The 25,804-nt window shown below is 40.2% G+C and overlaps 1 protein-coding gene across 2 annotated transcripts in view; it reads left to right on the top strand.

Annotated features, from left to right (window-relative positions):
• The first annotated feature begins 2,843 nt into the window (after nucleotides 1-2,843).
• Nucleotides 2,844-25,804, top strand: part of LOC102216730 — a 34,632-nt gene continuing 11,671 nt past the window's right edge. For both annotated transcript variants that reach the window (XM_023352896.1, XM_023352897.1), the window contains exons 1-15: nucleotides 2,844-3,077; nucleotides 3,385-3,508; nucleotides 4,165-4,301; nucleotides 4,386-4,555; nucleotides 5,092-5,287; nucleotides 9,410-9,666; nucleotides 9,747-9,832; nucleotides 9,935-9,996; nucleotides 10,393-10,631; nucleotides 16,094-16,283; nucleotides 16,367-16,402; nucleotides 16,483-16,603; nucleotides 18,163-18,304; nucleotides 18,390-18,542; nucleotides 25,486-25,624. In XM_023352896.1, coding sequence (XP_023208664.1) covers nucleotides 3,385-3,508; nucleotides 4,165-4,301; nucleotides 4,386-4,555; nucleotides 5,092-5,287; nucleotides 9,410-9,666; nucleotides 9,747-9,832; nucleotides 9,935-9,996; nucleotides 10,393-10,631; nucleotides 16,094-16,283; nucleotides 16,367-16,402; nucleotides 16,483-16,603; nucleotides 18,163-18,304; nucleotides 18,390-18,542; nucleotides 25,486-25,624 — 2,052 coding nt within the window. In that variant the 5' untranslated portion in view covers nucleotides 2,844-3,077. The remainder of the gene's footprint in view (nucleotides 3,078-3,384; nucleotides 3,509-4,164; nucleotides 4,302-4,385; nucleotides 4,556-5,091; nucleotides 5,288-9,409; nucleotides 9,667-9,746; nucleotides 9,833-9,934; nucleotides 9,997-10,392; nucleotides 10,632-16,093; nucleotides 16,284-16,366; nucleotides 16,403-16,482; nucleotides 16,604-18,162; nucleotides 18,305-18,389; nucleotides 18,543-25,485; nucleotides 25,625-25,804) is intronic.

The following is a 25,804-nucleotide window of genomic DNA, read 5'->3' as shown; positions in this document are numbered from 1 at the left end:
AAGATTACACCATATTGTAGCCATGGTAACACAACAATCAAACTATCAAGATGATTCTTTAAACTTTTACAAAGTAAATGTCCTAATTAAATCCTAAATGTACTATTTATTTTTCTCAGCTGAATGCATTAAATAAAATGTAATAACATTGTCATTCTCTATAAAATATGCTACAGGTTTAGATCTATGGTCTGTGTTACAATTAAACCATTTCTAGGGGCCCCTGAGTGTCTGGAGGCCCCTGAATGGCCCCTACCAGCAGCTACTGAGTTTTCTTTGCCTTGATATTTCAGTCTTATAATTCTAGGTCTCAGAGGTGCTAATACCAAACTATTATATAGAGTTAACCCCTTTGAGTTTTTTGATCTATAAATCAGGTTGTTCTAGAGGTTAAATAGATATTATTAGGGCTTAATTAGTAAAATGGCAGCAATTTTGCTTATTTCATAACTTTATAACCAGAGACCTTCTCTCCTCTGGTCTGCTTAACAGCTACAGTCTCAGATCAGCTCAGCCCTCCAGGACTGTCAGCAGCAGAAACAGAAACTTTATACCTGTTGGGGAAAATATAGACTAGATTTGCTTTGCATTTCCTTGCATTATGGCAATGATATAGTAGGATCCAATTTGTTGCTATGTTGTTGTACGGAGTTTTTGTTCAACGTGCCCCTTTTTTAAATTTGAGCCCCTGCCCCTCCAAAGGTCTCTGCATGGCCCTGGGTCTAAGTAACAGGTCATATTTGTATGTACCTAGAGAACGACAAATCCAGCCTTTTAATGGTGACCAGTAAAAGATGGCCGCTCAGTTGATTAGTTTATTGAGGAGGTTGATCATGCCATAAGAACAAGGTGTCAAACTACCGAAGACAAACTTGATTTTATTCTGTCTCTTCTGAAAGGCCCTGCGCTGGAAGAGGTGAGATTATGCATGGATGAGGAACCAAAAGATCCTAGTGACGTGTTCCAATTACTTAGAGAAGCCTATTCTGAAAAACGTAGTGTAACTCAGCTTTTACAGGCATTCTATGGTCGTGAGCAGAGAGAGTGTGAGGACTTTCAGGAGTATTCCCATGCTCTCTCACAAATACTACGACTAGCTTTGAAATAACAACCAGATGCTGTATCCAATGCTAAGATGGCAGTCAGAGAACAGTTTGTAGAGGTGTACGAGATTCATCTCTTAGAAGAGAGCTGTGCAAGATGGTTAGGGACAAACCCCAGTCCAGTCTACTAGATGTTCGTGAAGAAGCCATTAGCTGGTCTCTTGAAAAAAATAGCAGTCATACCTAGGGTGACCATATTTTATATTTTATATTTTATAGGAGGGGTGGGGGGTGTTGGTGGAACCACAACACCTTGGAGCGGGGGGGGGGGGGGGGGGGGGGGGGGGGGGTGCTAGGGAAACCAGAACACCTTTGGGGGGCGGGGGTGGTGCTGCCCGCACTGACGTGGCTCAGTGATTACGTGACACGCAGCGCAGTGCCCTACAATGCACTGTAAGCTATGTAATGTGTTTTGAGGCAGTTGACCAAAATCCCGGACGAAATTTACATTCCCCCCGGACATCTTTTTAGGTCTGAAAAGTAGGACATGTCCGGGAAAAAGAGGAAGTCTGGTCACCCTAGTCATACCAGAATTGCTAAAAGCAGAAAGGTTATGTGTGACAATGTTTGTCAAGTAAATCAGGGTACTAATAGTTCTAAAGACTAACCTGCTACTACTCTAGAGGATATTGTTAGAGTGGTTTCTGTACTTAGTAAAGCTATTGGTGAATTAACCCTTGCACTAAAAGAGAGCTTCACTCGCAAAAAGAAGCTTTTCCAAGATAAAAGTGGAAGGATTAGGCTGAAACCTCAGTTTACAGATGATGTAAAGCCCATTTGTTTCAAATGCAGTGGGGTTGGACATATTGCTAAAGAATGCATGCAACGTAACCCACGTAGACCACAGGGCACTCCCTCCACATCTTTTCAGGAAAACTAACCCCCTCGGTTGCTGGGGGCCAGGCTATCCGAGGGGAAACAAAAGGCTCTCAGACTTTAACCGGTGAAGTATTTCTGGAGTGTGCAGTGGGAATGTGTAGGGAGGTTACAGTTCTCATCAATAGGGTCCCAGTTCCTTGCCTCTTAGACACTGGGAGCCATGTTAGCACCCTCTCCGAGACTTTCTTTAGAAAGGATCTGTTAGGAAAAGAGGAGAATGTTGTCCCTACTGCCACTGGCTCAAAACTGCAGCTCAGAACTCTGACCAGCTTCAATGCTTTTCTCTTCTTTATTACTGTAGGTTCTTGATAGAAACCGACAGTAATAAGACGGAAGTAAGACCCATAATCGTTTCCACAGTAACTCTCCCAGGGATAAAGTAGATACTGTACATTTAAAATAGATTATTTATGTTTTTAGAAACATAAATGCGTAAATAGTGAGAAGTCTCGCTATTCTGGATGACACCGAGGGGTACTGTCCCAATTCTCATTTTTTTGCATGCTAGTAACCTGCGCACTCGAACTCTTCTGTCCACTTTTGAGTCCATACTTCAGAGAGGGGCGTAGGGTGCAGAGTGAGTATTCTGACCGGGCCTTTGAGTTGAGTGGCCACAGAAGGATGCTTGCAGCCGGATGCTCTTTTTCTCATCTTGGCAAGTTTCAAAATTTCGGTCCATCCCATCAGAGACACTGATACAAAAGACAATACAAAAATAATAAACAAACAAAAATCACAGTAGGTAAATGAAACAGATTAAAAGAAACAAAACCCAAAACAAAACAAAACGACAAAAAAAGAGAAATGCTAGCGCGGACATTAAGACTTTTCTTTTGAAAATTTTCTTACCGGAAGTCACAGGTTCACCGTTGCTACCTAAAGTCTTCACGGAACCAAATGCTAAAATTATTCATTGTTTAGTGTTAATATATGTTACTTTTGACAAATCTGATGTATTTTTCGATTAAGAGAGTGAAAACTGTTCTACACAACAAAGATTTGGCTGAAAAATTATGAAATACGTGCTGGGATTTGACCTAAAGTTGCTTTCGGTGTTATGAAGATTGTTGTTGACCAGACGAAAGACGTTCTAAGGTGGGAATGGTTATCAGTTGGAAACTTCTGCATTTGAATATAAAATGGCACTGCACACTAACCAAGTGAAACACTAGCTATTATGGACTCATAAATTTGAGCTATTTACCTTTTAGTTATGTGCTCCATGGGTGGTACTATCATTTGTTGGTCAGTATTTTAAACATGGTAAGCTATAGTGGAATTGTTCTTGAAAATAGGGTTATATTAATATTTGTCAACCAAGTACATACCATTAAGACCTCACCTGCCTTGCAGTTATAATATGTTTAACTAGTCCCACTTGTCTCTCTCTTCCTTCGTACAGATGCCTTCATTTGGGTTTCTGGATAAATTGGAAAATTTTTTTCAAACTGGAAAGTTTGGAGAAAATTCATCTAAAAGTTTAAAAAAAGGAATCAAAGCTGCCTGCAAACGATTCATCTACAAAGGTACTCCAATAAGTATTTGGAATGGTGACAAAAGTGAAACTATTCATCTTGAAAAGTGAATAAAGTCAATGAATGAGGCATTGCATCTTTACCAGATTTATTCCAATATTAAGATAAGACCTCAAATTAGATTGGCTTGGATTGGTTACAACTCTTTAATAAGTTATTTCTTTTTAGTTTAAATTCAAATTCATCGTACAATAATTACCAGAAACGTATTACCAGAATGCGGATTATGCCATTTGACAGTGCTATAAATTTGTGACAAAGATGAAGGCTAAGCTGTTAAATGTTTTAATTTGATTTTGAATCAGTCTGTTGTGAGTTTCTTTGTGGCAAATTCATCTTTTGCAGTTTCTTGTTAATCTTTTATGAAAGCTAAGGTGACTCACATAAAACACTGTAGTCACCAGCATTCTGTTAAAGATTCAACACAGACTTGATTTGAGGAAAGTTTTTAAGTTGCTCACCAGTTTTCATAATGTACTGCTTAGGTTTGATCTCCCACAACACTTCTCTGTTTTATCTGCTCTTTACATCTACTTTAACATACAATAAATGGACATTTTAAATGATAAACCTCTGTCCACAAGTCAAAAAGAATTAAATCATTCAAACTAGCTGGAACTAAATCTGTAAAATAATCTCGCCTCCAGATGGCCTTTTGATGCGACCTTATCGAGGCCGCCTCCTTCGTGTCGTCAGAAGTGAAAAAGAGATTCGGGAGATTCTGACACGTTACCATGACGACAACAACCATGCCGGCCGAGAACGGGTAGTGAGAGAAATTATGGTGAGTAAAATTATGTGTCATTTATCTAAAACTGTAGTAAGTGTTAAAAACTTGCTACTAGATTTTATCTTTGTGTTTTTCCAGCTGATGTACTACTGGGTCGGAGTGACGGAGACTGTGAAGAACTGGGTCAAAGCTTGCCCGGTTTGTCACAGCCGCCCTCCTCCTCCTCCTTTCCAACCAGCTGTTCTGTTCTGCCTGGTTTATGGCTGCGATGCCTCCAGCTACGCTTTCCCTGAGCTCACCTTTCACAGGTCAGACCTTTAACAATACAACAAAACACTTTTCTCAGCACTACATTCCCTGATTCAACAGAATGCTAAATGTTCTCCATCAAAATCAGACTTCAATTCACTTAATTTAATTTTTAAAGAGGAATATTAAATGCATTCAAGTATCTTCAAAAAGTTGCCATGGATGTGGATCCTGTGGGAAGAAATCGTATCCAGTAGCAGCCAGTCTTGTAAAGAATCTGAAGAGGTCTCTGACTGAAAACTGGAGCTGTATGACAACAATATTCCACAGCAACATGTCACTGAAGACACCATCATTTATTTTCAAGTGCGGCTAATCCACCTCATTTACTCTTTCTGCTCCTTTAAATCTCTGTCTGGCCATGTGATTTGAAAACTGGGTGGAGAGATGTATTTAAATATCACTCGTCATTGGTATTGTGTTGACAAAAAATCAAAGAGAACCATAAAGTCTGTACACAAAGCTGTGTATTGTTGTTTTTTAATTCAGTAAAGTTGTGTAGATGTGATATGGTGCTCTCCTTTATGCCCTGCAGGTTTCCTAAGGATGAGGAGCAGCGCAAGAAGTGGCTGCAGGTGGCTCAAAGGGACGAAGCCTCGCTACGCACCAACTCCTACATCTGCTCCAGACACTTTGAAATGTCCTGCTTTACACTCACTGAGGAGGGTCAGCTGGTGCTGTCTCCAGATGCTGCCCCAACCTTACTGCCTGTAACAGCCCATGGAAATGAGGTGACTCTGTGGTGCTGGAGCATTTTAATCAGTCAGGGCAGGTGACGCAGTAAAATAGACGCCAACAATGATGAGAGAAAATCAGTTTGACTTTCCTATAGTTGTTTTATTGGTAATAACATTTTTATGGTCAAAATCGCTGAATTCATGTGCTGCTTGTTGAAATACAAGGGATCTATAGTGCTGAGCCCTGCAACTACAAGAGTTGTCCTTCTTCTACTCTAAGACATTTGAAAACAACTGGAAAATACAGAAAATAAGGCCTGTGTTCTGTCAGATCGGCATACGCGTAGCACAAACCGACTGCTATATGGATCAGAGAAGTATATGCTGTGATTACAATGTGCTTTTATTTAACCAGAAACATAACATTAGAAGTTATATCGTCATACACTTTTTTATTAACAGCTGTATGACATCCCATCTCAAAGGTTAACTAGTCAGACCATCATCAACGAACAGGGAGGTTTTATATGGGGCGTGTTTTGTACACAGTGTTCCAAATTATTATGCAAGTGACATTTTCTCAGGTTTTCTTAAATGTTCAATGAAAATGATGGTCAGTATAGTTTTCAAGTTATGAACTATTACAGTATAAATCAAATTTTACTGAACAAAGCTCCCATGAGAACAGTATTTTTTCAAAAATAAAAAACTCTAAATGCACTGTTCCAAATTATTATGCACAGCAGATTTTCTAAACATTTTATAAAAGAACTGTAAAAGAACTATAAAGAACTGTAAACGGTCATTCTTTGCGGTCACACGTACTAAAATCAAAAGCTATTTCAATCAAAAACATCTCAACAGACCGACTTCCATGTTAACATTGGACCCCTTCTTTGATATCACCTGCACAATTTTTGCATCCATTGAACTTGTGAGTTTGTGGAGAGTTTCTGCTTGAATTTCTTTGCAGGTCCCTTCAGGGACTCTGAAGTGGCCGACCAGCTCTCTCTCTCTCTCTCTCTCTCTCTCTCTCTCTCTCTCTCTCTCTCTTCCCATGATTTCAGCCCAAAGCATGACTCCACCACCTCCTTGCTGACGTCACAGCCATGTTGGGATGTGGTGACCATCCACCACCAGTCCACTACTTCGTCCATCTGGACCATCCAGGGTTGCACAGCAGTCATCAGTGAACAAGTCTGTTTGAAAATGAATCTTCATGTACGGTTGGGCCCACTGTGACCGTTTCTGCTTGTGAGCTCTGGTCAGAGGCCCAATAGTAGGTTCATGCACCACAAGCCTCTGGAGGATCCTCCACCTTGACGTTCTAGAGGCACCAGCAGCTTCAAATAACTGTTTGCTGCTTTGTAAGGACATTTTAACAGCTGCTCTCTTAATCCGATCAATTTGTCTAACAGAACCCTTCCTCATTCTGCCTTTATCTGTCCAACCCATCTTTGTTCTGAATCAGCCACAAATCTCTTCACAGTATGATAACGCTTCAGTTTTCGTTAAATATCTAATGTTTTCATACATTACATATTTGTATGAATACACTATCTGATGATTTTCCTCAGCAGAGATCCTTTCTCTTTCCCATATTGCTTGAAACCTGTGGCCTGCTTAATAATGTGGAACATCCTTCTTAAGTAGATTTCCTTTAATTGAGCTCACCAGACAAACTAATCAACCAACTCTCTGAAATTAATTATAGTGATTCAAAGAGCCCTGACACACAATACCATCTATAAATTTAATATCACAACAAAAAATGTAATCTTTATGACACTTGGATCCAATTTGCATAATATTTTGGATCATGGTGTAGTTGACTGCAGAGGCAGCCAGTCCCTGCTTTAAATACACTTTGAAACCACGACATTGCATGTATGTCCATCTAGTTATCATTGAAAACAAGTTATTGACTTATTTTTATCGTATCTTGTTGACAGTTCCTCTAAATGTCGCAGAACATTTACGTACTCATTGCATGTATGTTATTCTGACAGCATATGATGATCTGACAAAACCAGAATAAAACCATTCAAGGACTCGCCTCCTTGTTAATCATCTTCATTAAAGCTGCCAGATTTTTCTAAATGAAAGGAAAATGAGAGACAAACAAGAATATTTTTAAGACAAAGTGACAGTGATATTTCTTGAGAAGGACAGGTGGATGAACTTCATATGAAAATGAAGCAAGATAATACAAGATTTTCAATATTATTCAGAAAAGAGACATCGGCCGAGGAAAACACTGAAACAAAAACATTAGATTTGTTAGCTTAATCTACATATATCTATATATATTTTGGAACATTGTTGAATTGTATGGAATAGATTAAAGTAGGGCGTGCCGAGGTGGCGTAGGGGTTAGCGCGACCCATATTTGGAGGCCTTGAGTCCTCCACGCAGCCGTCGCGGGTTGCCGCATGTCTTCCCTCCTCTCCTTCCCCATTCCTGTCAGCCTACTTTCGTAAAAAGGGACACTAGAGCCCACAAAAAAGACCCCCTGGAGGGGTAAAAAATAAATAAAGTAGGCCTGTCACGATAAACGATAAATCAATTAAGCATACGATAAATTAAAACTATCAACCTCATTTTAATTATCGGCTTTATCTCTCTTCCGGCCTTTTTCTCTTTCTGTTGACACTTAATGAAAAAAGACTCAACTCCGGTGCTCTCCACTGACCCTCCCTTCCTCATTTCATTAGTGTAAAGCCCAGCGCACACTACACGATCTTAGAGCTGATTGTCGGCCCTTTTTCAAAACCTGAGAGACAACACATTAGCCGACAGAAATCCTAGATATAACGGTTCGATCCTGGTGTCCAACAATGGGCACAAAATAATGACTACAATTCCAGTTAACTAATTTTAAAACCAGGTATTAATCAGTACTTTATTAGAATCTACCTGCAATGCATGTGGCCAGTGTCAGTCCTGACTGAATGAAAATCATTATAACCTATTTATGTCATGTTAACGAAGAACAGCTGAAAAGTTACAGGGTAGCAATTTCGCTCCAACTCCTCCCCTTGTCATTTCTATATTCTTCGCAAGAAATGTTGAATAAACATTAATGTTGTTTCCACATATCATCTTCGATGTCCGCTGGACTTCGGGTTGCTGTGTCAGCTGTTTGGAATTCCCCTCTGTAATTTCCCCTCAGAAAGCTCGGATGGGAATCCACGCTTTCTGATTGGCTACCTGTCACATTCAACAGGCTGCTTTAACGCTCCCAGTCGGGGAAAACCCCTGATTTAGATCGGATCGGCCGCGACGATAACACACCATGAACTGCAGGTTGATCTGTTATAAAATCCTAAGCGACAATCTTAGAGAACGCCCAATGTTCTAAGATTGTCGTAAGGGGAAAAATAGGGGCAAAAAACCGTATAGTGTGAACTATTGCATCAGGTAGTCGGATGTGCCCATTTTCTCTATTTAAATCTAATTATTACTGAAGGGCAACATAATATACAGACTTCATAATCTGCAGTCTTTTGGTTGAATGCAGTATTTATTTCCACTTTGGCTTTATGTTGTTTAGTTTTTATTCAAGTAAATTTTTTATTAATGGAGACTGAGAATCAATTTTAATTTTGCTTTTGGTTGTTTAGTTTATTTTGTTTATCAGTTCCAGTGTTAAGTGTTCTTTTGAAAATAAAGTCTATCTTTGGCAGGAAATCGCATGCATTATTATTCCATTAAATCAGTGTAAAAAGGTCTTCAAACAATATTATCGTTTATCGCAATTATTTTTGAGACAATTAATCACTCCGAAAAATGTGTTATCGTGACAGGTTTAGATTAAAGCTTTAATCAGTTAATGTCAACACTGAAATAAAGGATTCCATGTTGAATCTTGGATCTGTACATCCAGTTCTGGGGGAGTCGTGCCTCATTGATCCTGACTGTCACCACACATCACTGAGTTTAATGATGCATTTGGCATTGATGGGTCATTTAAGGATAACATTAATGATTGCTCCTTTCTGTGGTGTCAGATTGTAGCACAGTTCCTCCATGTCTTGCTGACTTTGTACATAAAAACCGAATTGTATTTACCATTACCACTGTTAATAAACATTGGTAATAAAAACAAGACCTGGATTGGACTTGGGATAGGAATGCTTGGTAAATCTGTATTCGTTAATTCTTCTTGATGTTCAGGTGTCTGTGGAGTCGGATGAAAATTTCAGTTATTCCAACATATGGAAAGATGAACTCAAAGGAGCTGCTGCTGCTGCTGCAGTCATCGACCACAGCGCTCATCCTGTCAGTCTGTCTGAAGCAGCTCTGCAGCTTCAGGAACACCAGTACTGCCTGCCAGGCCCAGCACCGGACTGCAGGGCTGCCAGAATAATGAATGAACACCGGAGGAGGACAGCTGTTGAGCCAGGCTTCATTACTTACAACCATATTGCCAGGTATAACCATTGAATAACAACAGAGGACCGATGCAATGTTTAATTTCATTTTATCCTGTTGGTTTATCACCATACTGCAGGTACTTAAGTACCAGGGTACTACCTATGCAGGGCAAAAGAAGCAGGTCAGCTTTAAAAAGAATGGCCAAGCGTTTTAGTCTGATAGGTAAGTGGAGACAACACCAGGCTGGAATATCTCTGATTCATACATTATTATAATGATTTCATTTTAGAAGAAGTAAAACAGGGATTCAATTTTCTGTTTCAGACGGACTGTTGATGTACACCAGAGTCTCTCCGCCCCTCAGAGTACCACGCAGCAGAGAAGAGGTCAATTAAATACCAATGGATCAATTAGTATTACGTAGGATTTATAACAGGAGGCGTTTTGTTAATATTACATATTCAAAGTGTGCAGACTGGAAGTTGCTGTGGTCAAATAGGCACAGAACTACAAAGCACCAGACTGCTAAAATGTGTTATATGTTTTAAACAAGAAATGTTGCAAATCCAGATACATAATTATACAGCAACACGAACTTCAAGTCTGAATCAGAATTTATTATATTGTTATTGTGCACAAAAGAAAGCACAACGAAATTAAAAAAATAGCAACTCTCGAAGGCAAGTTAAATGAGTGAATAAAATAATAATAAATAAGTAATAAGTCCAGCATTTACAAAGAAGTGTAACATGAACAAAGCTAAAAGCTGTCATGTCTTCCAGGTCAATTCCATCCTACAGCAGTTCCATGACAACCAGGGCCACTATGGGCAGGGAATCTGCCAGAGACAGATCTCTAAGCACTACTACTGGGGTAGCCTGAGTCGAGACCTGGCCAGCTGGATCTCCAGCTGCCAGACGTGTGTCAACAGATCTAAGAGGAAGATGATTCGCTGCAGTGTCTCCAAGTGCACCAACCGCTGTGGCCCAGTGGAGAGAAAACTCGGACTTATTTTCCACAGGTCTGACTTCACAGCACAACTAAAATCTGTTATTTCATTTATTTTCTTGGAAAAATCTTAACCATGTTGTGCTTTTCTAATTACCTTCAAAGTAATTGTTTTTTCTGTATTTTTATTGGTGTCTTTGAGCAGATATTTTATTTACAATGTAACAGAACATTGATAAACTTAAGCAGCAACAGTTAAAAAAAACTGACTAATAAAAGTAAAAAGTACTCTACAAAAGTTAGTTGAGAGGGAAATACATACAAATCTCATCAGTACCAGGCAAAATGTTGCCCATATCTGTAATCATCAACATGACATAGTCACATCTGTCTTCCATAGACACGGTTAGGGACAGAGCCCATCTCAATGCAGCTCAATGTGCTGTTTATCCACCATCATTGGTGGCCACAATAACTAGCCTTAGCATTTATAGCAGGTGAATGCTATAGATGGTTTGTTTGTAAACCATCTATAGAGTAACACAGAGAAAGAGGGAGGGTATGAGCAGCACATACACTAGGGTAACTGACAGTGCTGAGATCTTCCTCTGATTGGTTGTTTTTGGTGGAGTTGTGTATTTCTGCAGATGGCAGCAGGGAGGAGGCAAAGGAGCTAATTTTTTTACATATTATCTGTCTCATGGTGTACTATCAGGACATAGTGATAGTTTTGCAGCTTTAACAAATATGTAACCCCCCCCCTCTCCCCCCCAAAAAAAACAAACAAGTTGTTTATAAAAGCTACATACTGCTGCTTCAAAAAACTCAATTTCATCACCACTAAAGAGTTTGCTCAGCTGATTATTATTATTCAGTTTGGTAATCCATTTTCATAAGGCATAAGGCTTTTTATTTGTCTTTATGTTTCTAGAACATAACAAAATTGGAGTGGTACCCTTAGTGATGAATAGATAAATAAATGAAGTTTTAATCAGTCCTTAGCAAATGGGTGTGAGTGTATCTGCAAGGTGGCAGAGGGGATGGAAGGTGAACAGCTGTTGGGAAAAAGCTGTTCCTTAGCCACATGGTTGTGCTCTTTTATGTAACCTGTGCCATTTCCCAGCGGTACAACAGTTTGTGAACTGAGTGAGTGGGATCAGCAGCAATACAACTGGCCTTCCTTTGCAGTCTGCCAGTGTATATTAGGTCCAGGTTTGATAACTGACTCGTCATGATCCACTGGCCAGTTTTCACCATCCGGACCAAATCTTTTTTTTTTTTCTGGTCTGTGGAGTTGCCGTACCACACAGTCATACTGAGGCAGAGGATGCTCTCAGTCACAGCTCTATAAAAGGTTTTGAGCTACTGAGGAGGGAGTCAAGCCCTTTTCAGTTTACTGAGGAAGAAGACTCTTTGTTGGGGCTTCTGATGTGATGTGGATGCCCAGGAATTCGATGTTGTCCACGCACTCCACCACCTCCCCTTAAATTGTAATAGGTGGGTGTACTGTCCTCCTGGATCTCCTGTAGTCCACTATCCTTGGTCTTCCTGGTGTTGAGCACCAGCTTGTTCAGTAAACACCACTTGGACAGGTGCTGGATCTCCCGGTACTGGATGTATTACCTTCTATGGTGTTATCGTCTGCAAACTTTAGAGGAGTGTATGACTACACAGTTGTGGGTGAACAGAGTAAAAAGAGCCGGACTAAGCACACAGCCATGTGGTGTACCTCTTTTGAGGACTAGGTTGGATGATGTTCAGTTTGAGGACTTTTTTTGAGGACTAGGTTGGATGATGTTCAGTTCCCTATTCTCTCCACTTGAAGTCGGTTGGTGAGAGTCCCTAATCCAGAGGCACATTGATGTTGAAAGTCCCAAGTTGTGGAACTTCACTATAAGCTTCTTCGGGATGGTGGTATTAAATGCTGAACTTAAGTCAACATAAGCATCCAAATAACATCCTAACATAAGTGTCAAGATGCTGCAGATGTGTCAAGGCTATGTGTAGTGCAATGGAGACAGCATTCTCTGAGGACCAGTTCCTCAAACTGCCTGTCTAGACCAGAAGGAAGTTTATCCTTGATGTATTTTAGGATGATCCTCTCAAAGCACTTCATAATCACAGGAATTAGTCCAACTGTCTGGTAGTCATTTCATCCGGTGGTCCCCGAACCATTGGTGGTCACAGGGTACTGCATGTAAACAACTGTTTATTGTCATGACCTGAGCTCAAAGTGCAATGCTGCAGTTAGCATACCAAAGGATTGTGTTAAAAATAATTACTGGAAAACTGGCTTACAACCAGGTTACTCGAAAAAAAACCTGCAGATACTGATGGAATGAAAACAAGACTAAGAATATTATAAAATCAGAGGATGCTAAGTTATAGCTGCTGAGTGTTGATGTGTTGTTCACTAGTGATTGGATTCCTTTGAGAGGTTAGTGGTAGGAATCACTCCAGTTAGTCAGAACTGTCCTTTGTTTATTATGACTATTCTTGGTAATGAATGATGCTCTGCTTTCAGGCCAATGGCAATTGTTATTTTATTTGAAAAATATTAAACAAAATTAAATAAATACAATTGATAGAAAAGGGTTAATTATTTTTATTTTTAATGGCACAGAAAATATTTTTTTGTTTCTGTTAAAGCAACTCAAGACTATTTTTCTTTAATTGTGCTTCTAAATCACAAATAGTCCTAAATGTTATTAATGCACATAACACTTGGCAGTAAAAAACAACTTCTTTTTTTTATTTCCCTGTATTTGACATCATTAGAAAGTTTAGACTCCACACTTCCAGAAACTGTAAATAATTCAAAATACCCAAGTAGGTGTGTTCATGGCTTTGTCATGGCCAGTCACATTTACCAAACAGCACCACTCATTAGGATGAACAAAGAAAGCAACAATATGTGAGTTAAGAGACTAAAATTTTTATTTCAGGTTGCATCATATATTAAGATGTGTTATTGCGGGGGCAATTTCAGGTTAGGTGGTTGGTGACTGTTTGTTAAATGGGTTAAGTGGTCCTCAGCCTGAAAAAGTTTGAGAAACACTGGTCTAGATGAACTGGTCTAGAAACACTGGGACAGCAGGATTGTTTTCTCTGCCACTACTAGATGTCAGATCTAGAGATCTTTTCAATGTATCAGGAAGAGAGGGATCCCCACTGATTCGCTGGCTGGTGCTCTTGTAATCTGCCATAGTCCTGAGTCCTTCACACATGTTCTGTGGCTTGTTGTTATTGACCACAGTAACAGCCATTGCTTCTCAATGCGTTGCCTGTACCTATGTTTTTCCAGACATATTCTCTTTTTCGCCTCTTTCAGGCTTTACTGTAGGCTAGTCTGTCAGATGACCTGTAGGCAGCATCACAGGCTCTGAAGAGGGACTGCACAGTTCCACCAATCCACAGCTTCTGCTTAGAATAAAACCTTGACAGTTTTAGTGGGTAGGATTTATAGCTCTCTACATCTGACCCTTCTTTGAAAACCTCCCAATAAGTAAGCTCAAAACAGTCCTGGACTGAGGAGGAGGACAAGTGGTGTTTTTGGCCCGGTGACATGGCACCACATTTCCACTAATACAAAATACTCTTCCTGATGGGAAGCTAGTCGCAGGTACACACAGATACTTTTTTGCCAATCGTTTCACATTCGGGAATATTTCTTCATGGCCTTTGAAATAAATTTGTCATACTGCTACATTTTGTGGCAATGGGTTTCTGACATGTTTTGCAAATTACTGTATTTTGTTCCACATCCTCCTTAGAAAATCCATACCATAGCCAGATTACTGAACCAGTGCTGTTACTTTTCGGAACTAGTTCATCTGACTCTATTTATTTCTCATTTAGCTTCTCACCTGAAGCACCCGCTGTCTCCATATCTACTCCTATCTCCAAGTCTATATGCGCATGCTCCAAGCAGCGTGTCAGGCAAAAAATGTTCAGGTTGGGAGGGAACGATTGGGGGCGTGCACATTAGTGATGCATCCATGCCGTGTCAGATAAACAACACTGGCAATTTATTCTCGATGGTTGTGATAAAGCCATTTTATGTAATACTGATTGATCTGCAGTTATGTTAATCGTGAGCAGTCTGCTATATCTTTATCTCCACATTGTGCTGGCGGTATTGGTCCACTGATAAACAACTTCATTTTAGTCTACACGCTTATCCCTAGCGGGATCGTGGGGGGTGCTGGTGCCTATGTCCAATGGTCAAGGTCACCAGTTCATTGCAGTGCAACACACAGACAGAACACGCAATCATACACACACACTCAACTTGAGGTCATTCAAACTGACAGTCATGCTTTTGGACAGTGGGCTGGGATTCAAATCCTTCTTGCTGCAAGGCAACAGTGCTACCAGAATTTCAGAATTTCTGACTTTTGTTTGGCCAGATCATTTGCTCCAATATGAACAATATTCAGCTGATCAGTGGTTAAAGAGAGAGTATTTTTTCTGTTATATGAGACACTGTGTCATTAGGGAAGGAGAGTACTTTTGTGCTCTTATTATTACAATGACTGATTCCATTTATTGCCTCATCATCGACAGTAAGCTCTTTTGGTATGTCTTCTGTTTTCTTGGTGTTCACTTTGGGGGGTGAATGTGTTGATCTGGCCTCATACCTCTTGTTGATGTTTGAAGGTGAGGTTTTTCAGTGGAATTCCCATGCAATAAGAATGTGTTATGGCTCAGGCTGGTTAAGGGGGATTATTTTGGTTTCAGTTGGTTGCTTATTTTCTTTGGTGCAGCAAGTGTTGAGGTTGAATGTGGAGCAGTTGTTGATAACAGGGGGATATTATGGCTCAAAGCTGGCCATGCTGATTTGTATAAGTGAGGGGTTCTTCCTCTGTTAGTCATCTCATCAGATTCAAAATGTGAAACTTCTCTGTTGGCTTAGCTCCAGAGAGTCCCAGGGTGTGGTGCATCCGACCTCTCTGTTGTTTTGAACAAGAGTTGTTTAATTTCTAGAATATTTAAATCAATATTGACCTCTGACCACTGAATCTTTATTCCTACCGATTGAAGTCTTTGCAAAATACTTACCTGGTCGTTGCTTTGAGTCATTAGTAGAGTAGAGTTGAACCTGGATTGATCTCAGCATTCTCCTCCAACTCTGGAGTGGAATCTTTATTTCTACTGATTGAAGTGTTTGTATAATTTATTGATGACACTGGTGTCTGGGACATCAGCAGTCCCAGACTTATCCAAGATTTTAAATACAGGGTCCTGACAAGATGGAACAAAGTCTGGGTTTTGTGTATTTTTGACTTGGTGTCCTTAATTACTTGCAAATAGACCAAAGCCTTTAACATTTTCTAAAGAAATGTCCAAAGCCATTGTATAAAACCAAATGTTTAACCAGCGATAATTTAATCCTTGAAATTTATTGAATGTATTGATTTTTCAGGGATGACGATTCACTTGAAATGACTCTGACTCTTCTACCACAGCTGTCGATGTGACCAATACAACTAAAATGTAAACAGACAAATGTTTTCTTTTCTCCTGAACATCCAGGTTTCCTCTCCATAATCTGCCCCTGCTGTCTCAGTGGCTGAAGGCTTGCGGCCGGGGGAACTGGCATCCTCGGCTCTGGTCCTCCATTTGTTCTGCCCATTTCACAAAGAAGTGCTACGACAGTAGTGGGGAAAAAAACACCCTTCTTCCAGATGCCATGCCCACGCTAAACATCCACAACGACTCAAAGGTGAGACACACAGAGGCACAGATGCCAATCATTTCTTTCATTTGAGCACCCAGCCTGTAACAGTTCTTCTTCCATCACCTCAGGCAGATGGTTTGACCTCACCACCAGCAGGGGAGGAGGTATGTAGCCAAGTGGAGAAACTTTTGCTACAGATTGTATTATGTGATAAAATTTCAATAATAATGTTCTGTGTGAACAGGCCTTTTTTGCAAAATATAATGCAGTGGAGCTCTACATCAGCAGACGCATTTACCCTCCTGGACTAACCTATGTAGAGAAGAACACTTTCAGGAGATTCTGCAAAAGATACACTATCATAGGTTAGTCAAGTTCTGGGATCAATTTTGTTTGACAACTTTTACACCAGATGGACTATTGCGACAGGGACACATAATTCAGCACACCACTTTAGATGGTTAAGGCACCTCTTTTAGTGATGCATCTTTAATCTAGTAGGTTTGATAGAGCTGTAACTTGCCATAGTTATCTAAAATGGAACTGACACACTCCAAACTGGATGCTGTTCTACGCAGTATAATTTTCTTACTTAAGTATAGATCAGGAAATCATATCAGGTAAACATAAAGATGTGGAAGACACTAAGAGTGATGGAAAATTGCAGGACCCCTTATGATGAAGATGATCATATGAGACAGTGTTCCCTCACCTGGGTCCCCTCCTATAGTCAGGCTTGGAGGTGGGGGACATTGGTGAGTGCCTGATGGCGGGGCTTTAGCCCATCCCCATCCAGGGCTTTAACCCGGATGGGCATGGGTTAAATGCCATGCCCATCCGGGGATGCTAACCCCATGGTCTCCTTGAGAGGGGGTTGGACACTCTTCGACTCTGGAGTTGCTCATGGTCAGAGGCTCAGGGCAGGAGTGGGCATACTTTCTTGCCCCCCATTTTGGTGCCTGTACATTGGGGTTTACCCCGGTGAACAAGATAGTAGCCTCCCTCTGACTACAAGTGGGGGTGCAGGTTCTGACTGTTGTTTGTGCTTACGCACCAAACAACTTCAGATTGCCCATCCTTTCTGGAGACTTGGAGGAGGATATTGCAGAGTGCCCCTCTTGGGGATTCCCTTGGTCTGCTGGGGGCCTTCACCGCTCACGTGGCTAGACCTAGAGGGATGTGGTTGGGAGGGGCGGCCTCCCTGATCTGAACCCGAGTGGTGTTGTGTTGTTGGACTCCTGTGCTTGTCATGGATTGTCCATAATGAACACCATGTCCTCCAGATCAATTTCAAAATCCTTAAATATTTGATTATGTACAACCAATGCAGACAAGGAAGTTGTAAGATAATATACATCCAGCCTACTGCAAATAAATAGCTCATAATTTAGATGCAATCATTTCATGTTATTACTTATATGCAATTTGTGGGACCACAGTGTGGATTTTTTTTCAGTGCAGGAAAAAGTTGCATATATTTATTTGTGGGACTGGGCTGGAAGTGCCAAAACAAAAATGCTCAGCCGGCTTTGAAGCCAGTCTAGCCTGAGTCCGGCTGTGCAGTGCAAAAAGGGCTTGAGGGCCATTTCTCCACCTCACATGTCACACCAACTCACTCTTTCTCCCCCTTGTTGGCATTAGTGATTAGTGGATTGTGTCATGTGCTGTGTACCAGGAGCCAGGTCATGTAGACTGGCTCATGTAGAAATCATCTTCGGATTCAAATCTTACCTGTGAGCTTCATTTTGACATCTATGGTGTACATACACAAGGTCTCTTACATGGTGCATTAAGTTTAAAATTATTAAAACATCCTTAAGAGTCGGGACAAATAAAATCCACCTAGATTAATACAAGCAACAAATAATTGACACCAGTATTTTAGCTTCTCTGCTACAACACTGATGATTTGACCTGTTGACAGATGACAAGCTGCACATTGTGACAGGAGACCAGATGCGCTTGGTTCTGAGGAGTAGGCAGCAGGTTGAAACGGCTCTTTTGGACTTTCACAACGAACTTAACCACCTCAATGTCAACAAGTGTCTCAGACTGCTCAACGAAAGGTTTTTACATGTTTATTTTTCCTTACATGTCAGAAATTACTTGTAGTTATCATGCAATCATTGTTCACAGTTTGATGTTTGACAGGTATTACTGGCAAACAATGAAGCCTGATGTGGTTCAGTGGATCAACAACTGTTCTCGGTGCAGCCTGAAGATGAAAAAAAAGCCCTGTCATAGAGCAGAGGCAGATAGATCTGAGATGCAGTCTCTGACTTCTGCACAACATGCCTCACCCAGGTGATCTGGTTCCAGCTATTATATTATTGTTGAAGGCAGGAGTATAACACTCCCGACACTTACTGGCACCTCTGACAAGCCTAGAAAACTTCATTTTTACTACATTATTCATGTACAGGGTGCTTTACAGTAAAACAGAGTAAAACACAAAATACAGTAGTAAACATTTAAGCATCTCATAAGATGCATTATGATTAGGGGTGTCTCGATACCAGTTTTTTTCAGACCAAGTCTGAGTACTTCAGTTTAGGTACTCACCAATATCGGTAATTAACAAATTAGTACTCATAAGACACACAATAACTTTTGAAAACAAGTTAATTGTATTTAGAACAAGGTGGTTTAAAAAGGCATCTGCAAGTACCTAAATTCAAATACTGGCACTTGATCTGAAAAAGACTTTTTTTTTTTTTCACCCCTCCAGGGGGTCTTTTGTGGGCTCTAGTGTCCCTTATGTGACAGTAGGCTGACAGGAAACGGGGAAGGAGAGGGGGGAAGACATGCGGCAAATATCGTCGGGTCCGGGAGTCGAACCCGCGACGGCCGCGTCGAGGACTCGAGGCCTCCAAATATGGGTCGCGCTAACCCTTACGCCACCACAGCACACCCTGAAAAAGACTATTTGCCAGAATTTAAATCTGCAGCCTGGCCCGAATTTTGGGTTAGCCATTAGTTCACTTTATGCTTCATTATTAACACATGTTCCAGAGCTGTTCTAGCTGCCATGTCTGTTGTCGTCTCATTCCTGGTCTGGCAAAACTCGCAATCACAGTAACAATCTCTGGATAACACAGTTCTCTGTTTAGTATTTCTTTTTCTTCTTAGAACACATGGGCATACTGTTCTGTTTTTTGACAAAAGAGGCACGTTGCTGTCTCGACTTCACATTCATCCGCTGTATCTGTGTCGATTCCTCATCTTTAACATGGGCTTGCTCTAGGCTGAATCTCTCTCCTCTCGCTTTTTCATACACATGTCTCCACTATCTGATCTTGAATTATATCGTTCTCCAGCGTGCCCAAGTCACGTGATTTCGGCCGTTTTCTTGACGCATTCATGAAAGCATCCACTGACTCTTCAGTGGATGCTTCAGGGCACTGAGCTCTCTGTCTGAACGTGTGTTGACTAGGACTACATGACTCCAAGGAGTAAAGTATGCATCTTGCGCAGCAACAGCCTGAGCAACTGTATCTTTGTCTCCCAGTAAATTTGCAAAAATTCTCTGCATTGGTGTTCCTATACAGTGCAGTAGAGTGGTTCCCCTCACCAAATCCTATGCATGAATAGTTCCACTTGCAACTTTGAAGAAACTGTAAGGGTCTTTCCACACTTTATACTCCATGAATAAATCAGATGCCCCAAAATTCAGTGGAACTGGCAGGACCAGCTACATGGAACTGGGTCCTGGTGCAGGTCCCTCTGCAGCTTCTTACTGATTGTTATCAGAGATAGCTCTCTCACAGTTGTTCTTACTTTTCTCTGGGTTATTAACAAACGTCCAAATGTTGTGTTGCATAAATAAACAGTCCTTTAATTCACTTTATGCTTATTTATTAACACATGTTCCAATGCTGTTTTAGCCGCCATGTATGATGTCTTGTATTGTTCTTGGTCTGGCTAATCTCACAATCACAGTAACAGTCTCGCAATAACACAATAACATTACTACATTACAAAACATAAGAGGCTTTGGAGTGCACCTGGTGCAGCTGAACCACTGCTGCAGAATTATTCTCCCACTGAGGGGAGTGTGTGTGCAAAAATCAAGTAACGTTCAGAGTCTTGCTGATTTCTGATCACTTCCGTTGGTGAAATGTTACACGTTTCCAAAACTTTGTCATTGCAGAGAAACAGTTAAATGTATTTAGCTTGGTGATGACATTATGTGGAATATCAAGACACAACCGATAATATGCAAATTAACACAAATGGTAAGCTAAGACTTGGTCAAACTAATAGTCGTCTTTATCCTTTATTAGTCAATCAAACTTTAAAACACTCTCCATACTGTGACAACCTGCTTCTTGTACAAAACTGACTGCATTATTTACCTTTCTCCTTTGGCCCCTACTATTCTCTCTCATTTTAAGATGAGCCCTGATCACGGCCAATCTCTCCATGGATTGCCCTGATTGGTCCGCTGTTCAAACTGGTTTCTTTCCTGTTTGTAAAGATGTCAGTTTCTCTCCAGAGTGGCACATAGCAAGAATCGCCTCCACCATTTTGTCAGCTTACAGTCGTATACACAGAAGTCATTAAATTAAACCCAAGCCTGTTTTACCCTTTGTGTTTGTTAGTCCCTTTTGCGCTGCATATGGATCTGGGCTGAGAGTTTTTTGCATTAGCACTTCTAGTCTGGTCCCAGCCTGCTACCTGGAACCCCAAGAGCTATGGTTCCAATCGAACCAGCCAGACAGGGCTGGTTTGGAGTCAACTGTTAATTGGTGCATTGTCTGCTGGGAGAGGGTTAGAGACGAGTTGTGTTCCAGGGGCCTCGTGTAAAGTGTGCGTAAACTTAAACAATGAAACTGAACCTCATTTATTCTGACACAATAACATATCGCACAAAATTAATAGAATAGAAATAAAAGTGGGAAATCCTCACTCGAATGTAAGTGGTAAATGTCTTCAGTTCTTGTCACATAACAATGTAACTGTCTGTGCGCTGAAGCTCATGAAATGCATGTTATCTGTGGGACACTTTCATTCTCACTGAAAAAGAAAATGGGGTTGGGTCAGCAGATTATCTCCAAACATGTCAGGTTTGATTATTTTTAAGGTGGAAAAGACAATCACACTTATATAGGTAGCTGTGCAAAGGTGTGCTGCGTAATTGTGGAATGCTTGGCACTGCTGAAGACATTGCTAATTGAAGGATTTGGACTGAGCGTTCGATCACACTCTGAACAATCGCCTGCATGGGCCCTGGGGACACATGTATAAAAGAGTGTGCAGCTTTCATACTAAAATTTGACGGGTGCTGCGTACAAAACCTCAGATGTATAAAACCGTGCAAACGTCACCCATAAATACCTGGTAAACTGCCATCACGTGTCCCAGTAACCATGACAACAGTGCTTGCTTGTTGTAGTATAAATAGTTCTAATAATAATTATATATTTTATTTAAAGGGCCCTTTTGAGGGCACATAATGTCACCTCACAAAAAATAACGCATAAATTATGCAGCTCACCTTTGCGCAGCTTCTTATATACGTGTGATTATTTACACACCTTGATCCTCTTAACATAATCAAGGTTTGAAATTAACCTGCTGGTTTGGAATTAACCCCGTTTTCTTTTTCAGAGAGACTGAAAATGTCCCACAGATAACATGCACTTCATGCGCTTCGGTGCACAGACCGCAGTTACATCTTTATGGGACAAAAACTGAGGAAATGCACTATTTACATTTGAGTGAGGTTTTCCCATTCTATCATTTATATTTTCTTTATTTTGTGTGTGTGGCGTGTTGTCTGAGGATAAATGCAATTCAGTTTTAATGTTTAAGTTTAAACAATAAAAGATTAAAATCATGAAAAAACATTAGGTTCGATGCTCCTTGGTCTTAATGATGCTGCCACACATTTTCACGGCAGGTAAAAAGGTTGCATATATTTACGCAAACTTTCATGGCACTTTAATTTTCAAACATGCCAACTTGTGCAAAAACATGGTGCTGCACATGTTTTGTGCATACACATGCTTTGAGGGCCCTGATCTCTTAGTCAGAGAAGCATTTATTTTGTGTTGGACTTTCTCGATGTGTCATTTTAACGCGTCGTCAAAAAATTCTCATCATAATCTATTCTTACCCCTAATTTTTTAAATGATTATAATGACATATTCAATTGCATTTTATTTTCTTTCAGTTAATATTTCAACAAGCTGAAAGGAGGATCAACATCATACCATCAGATCAATAAATATATGCAACTTTTTGCTGTGCAAAATTAATAGAGTAATTTGAAGCCGGGCTTCAAAGCCGGCTAAGCATTTTTGTTTTGGCACTTCCAGCCCAGTCCCACATACAACTTTTTCTCTCACTGAAAAAGAAAGACCACTGTGGTCCCACAAATTGCATATAAATAATAAAATGAAATGATTGCACCTAAATTATGAGCTATTCATTTGCAGTAGGCTGGATGCATATCATTTCACAACTTCCTAGTCTGCATTGGTTGTACATAATCAAATATCTAAGGCAGGGGTCTCAAACTACAGTCCTCAAGGGCCGCTGTCCTGCAGTTTTTAGATGTGCCACAGGTACAAAACACTGGAATGAAATGGCTTCATTACCTCCTCCTTGTGTAGATCAGTTATCCAGAGCCTTGCTAATGACCTAATTGTTCTATTCAGGTGGTGCAGCAGAGACACATCTAAAGGTTGCAGGACAGTGGACCTTGAGGACTGGAGTTTGTCACCTGTGATTTAAGGGTTTTGAAATTGTTCTGGAGTATGAATTTATGCTCTGTGCTCTACTGGGATTACAAGTGCCACTTAAAGCAAAGATTTGAATGGTAAATGTCATTAACATTTCTCCAATTGAACCAATCAGAAGTTGGCAAGACTCTGAACGAGGGGATTTGTGCATTTCATGTCACTCCAGCGGGGGAAACTAACGTAAGACCGGGGACAGGGGGGAGCATAATATTGGATATTTACAGAAAAAAATGGTAGTTTCCTGGCCAACACAACTTGGCGTCGGTAGCTTTAGCAGGATTTTGATTTTTTTTTTTTTTTTTTTAGAACTTACGCTTTTATTATTTTTACAGAGCAATTATACGGCTATACATCAGTAGTACATAACACAAGTGTTGGCAATATGAAGTTTTCAATAAATTAAACATCTTAGCATGACATCTTACGACCTCAGCATCACATCTGTGGCCTCATCACCATACAACCCTTAAATAAGAATACACTTTGGGCAGGAACCATATGCCAAAAGACAAACTTGTTGGACTTATTTACATCAACACAGCTTCTGCTGGCCCCCAGCGCAGGCTAAATGTGTGTTTTTGAAGTCTTAATGAGTAGGTTATCTTTTCCATTTTATACAATTTGCTTACTTTTTGAATCCATAAGTCATAGGAAGGTGGTTCCAACTGCATCCACCTGATTGTAATGCATTTCAGGGCTGCTGTAAAAAGGACATTTAACAGATATACTTTGGCCTGTCCTTGCAAACCATCTGGTATAATACCAAGTAACGCAACTGTAACATATTTTGGTATAACTTCCGGGAAGATATGGTTTATAGCCCTGTACACCTCATCCCAAAAGTTTTGTAGTTTGGGGCACGACCAAAAAATGTGTGTATGATTGGGGACCGCTGAGCCGCAGTTTCTCCAAAACAAGCTTGGTACTTTAGGATCCATCTTGGCAACTACATCTGGGGTCCTGAAATGTCTGCTAATAATTTTTCATTTATATTCCCGCCATGTATTTGAGTTTGTGACTCTACGGGCCTCAGTCCAGACTCCCTCCCATGTTTCTTCAGAAATTATTTTGGCCGTCTCTGCCTCCCATCTTTGTTTTGTCCAAGTGAGTTTGTTAAGTTTTATTGATAGAAATACATATATAACTTTGCTATAATTTTTTTATTCCCTCTCCCTTTCTGGAAATGGATGAGGAGGTTTTCTATTGGTGTGGTACTCTTTCCCAGTCCCTGTGTGCAGACAAAAAAGAGTGCAACCTTAAATATCCTCTGTTCCCCTGGATAGTTAACTTCCTATTGGGATTGATAAAAATTCACACAAAATAAAAGTACATTTGCTCCTGTGTTCCAGCAGCTCTGACATGTTGAATCGGAGGTCTTGTAGGCCTGTGACGCTACTGAGTCAAAAGTTTCTCTGTAGACGATAAAAGAAAAAAAATCCAGACACCTGGTTCTGCCTCTTTGTGAGACACTTGCATCACGTTACCTCTCTCATTATGGGACAGAATTTTGTACGGGAGCCATTGGCTGCCTATGAACTTTGGGGAAGAATAACAGATATTTTTTTGTGGGAAAGGGATTTGTCTTTGTTTATGAACGTTTAAAATGCAAAACTGGATGGTCTTTTGTGAAAGGAAAATAATATATTTTTGTCATTCATTTGACCAAATGCTCTACCACTTTGAGGTAGTTTATTGCCCTTGTGTGACCGATTACATAAAGCTAACTCTATAAAAACCTACTTGTCAGGAATGATACCAGGCTGGCACACCTTAAAAATTAACTAGATGACCTTGTCATGTATGTAGCCATGCTACATACACTAAACAAAAATATAAATACCCCATGACAAATATAAGAGTTTTATGAATATTTGAGTTACACAATATACACAGAAACTCAAAATATATTTCCAGTAATTGCTGATCTTCATATCGGCATTGATAACATCGTGGTATGGTCATTTGTAGTGGATTGACAGTCCTTTGAACGTGATAGGGGTCAGGTTGAGGAATTTGATTTTGTCCAGGTTGGCTTCTCGTAGGCGGTTACGGATGTGTCTGTAGTGCTGACCAATAGTCTCATCAGCTGTGTGTGTCACTGGTCTTAGCCGATCCCATAGATGGACGAGCCGGATGTGGTGATCTTGTGCTGGAGATCATAACAGAGATTATATTTCTGTTCAGTACACATGACTGTATGTAACACTGTTTCTATTGCATGCAGTCATACAGTATGTAACACAAACAGCTTCATGTCACTAAAGAACTTAATGTCAAAATATTTATGTTTAACATAATTTCCAGACGAGTTGAACTTAGCAGAAGTACAAAAAATGTAACACACATGAATGTTAAAACTAAGCAATAATGCATGAAAACTAAAGTGATTTCATTGACTTAAGTGGAAAAAAAGTAAACATGAAATAATTATTATAATTATATTTCTCTGAACTTTGGTTTTGTGTCTGTTATCTGACTGTCTTTTTTTCCCATAATTGCAGTGGTGATGATGATGATGATGATGATGACGACGATGACGATGATGGTGATGAATATGATGGTGGTGATGATGATAATGAAAGAGGCTGTGTAGATGGGGTTGTAGAGGAGGAGCATACGCTGGAGTCTGTGGAGACAATGGTGGGTTTCTTCATTCACCTTGATAAAGTAAAACAAGCAACAAATTCTACAGCAGGGCGGTGGTCTCTGAATGGCTACGACGATGAAAAGAAAACAAAATAAAGGTGTTATTTGATTGTCATTTGACTATGACAATCAAATAATTCAAGATGATCAAACTAAAAGTTAATGTACTCAGAT

Source organism: Xiphophorus maculatus, chromosome 19 (genome assembly GCF_002775205.1).
Source record: "Xiphophorus maculatus strain JP 163 A chromosome 19, X_maculatus-5.0-male, whole genome shotgun sequence".
NCBI classification, from domain to species: domain Eukaryota; kingdom Metazoa; phylum Chordata; class Actinopteri; order Cyprinodontiformes; family Poeciliidae; genus Xiphophorus; species Xiphophorus maculatus.
This window is presented reverse-complemented; position numbering and strand designations above follow the sequence as displayed.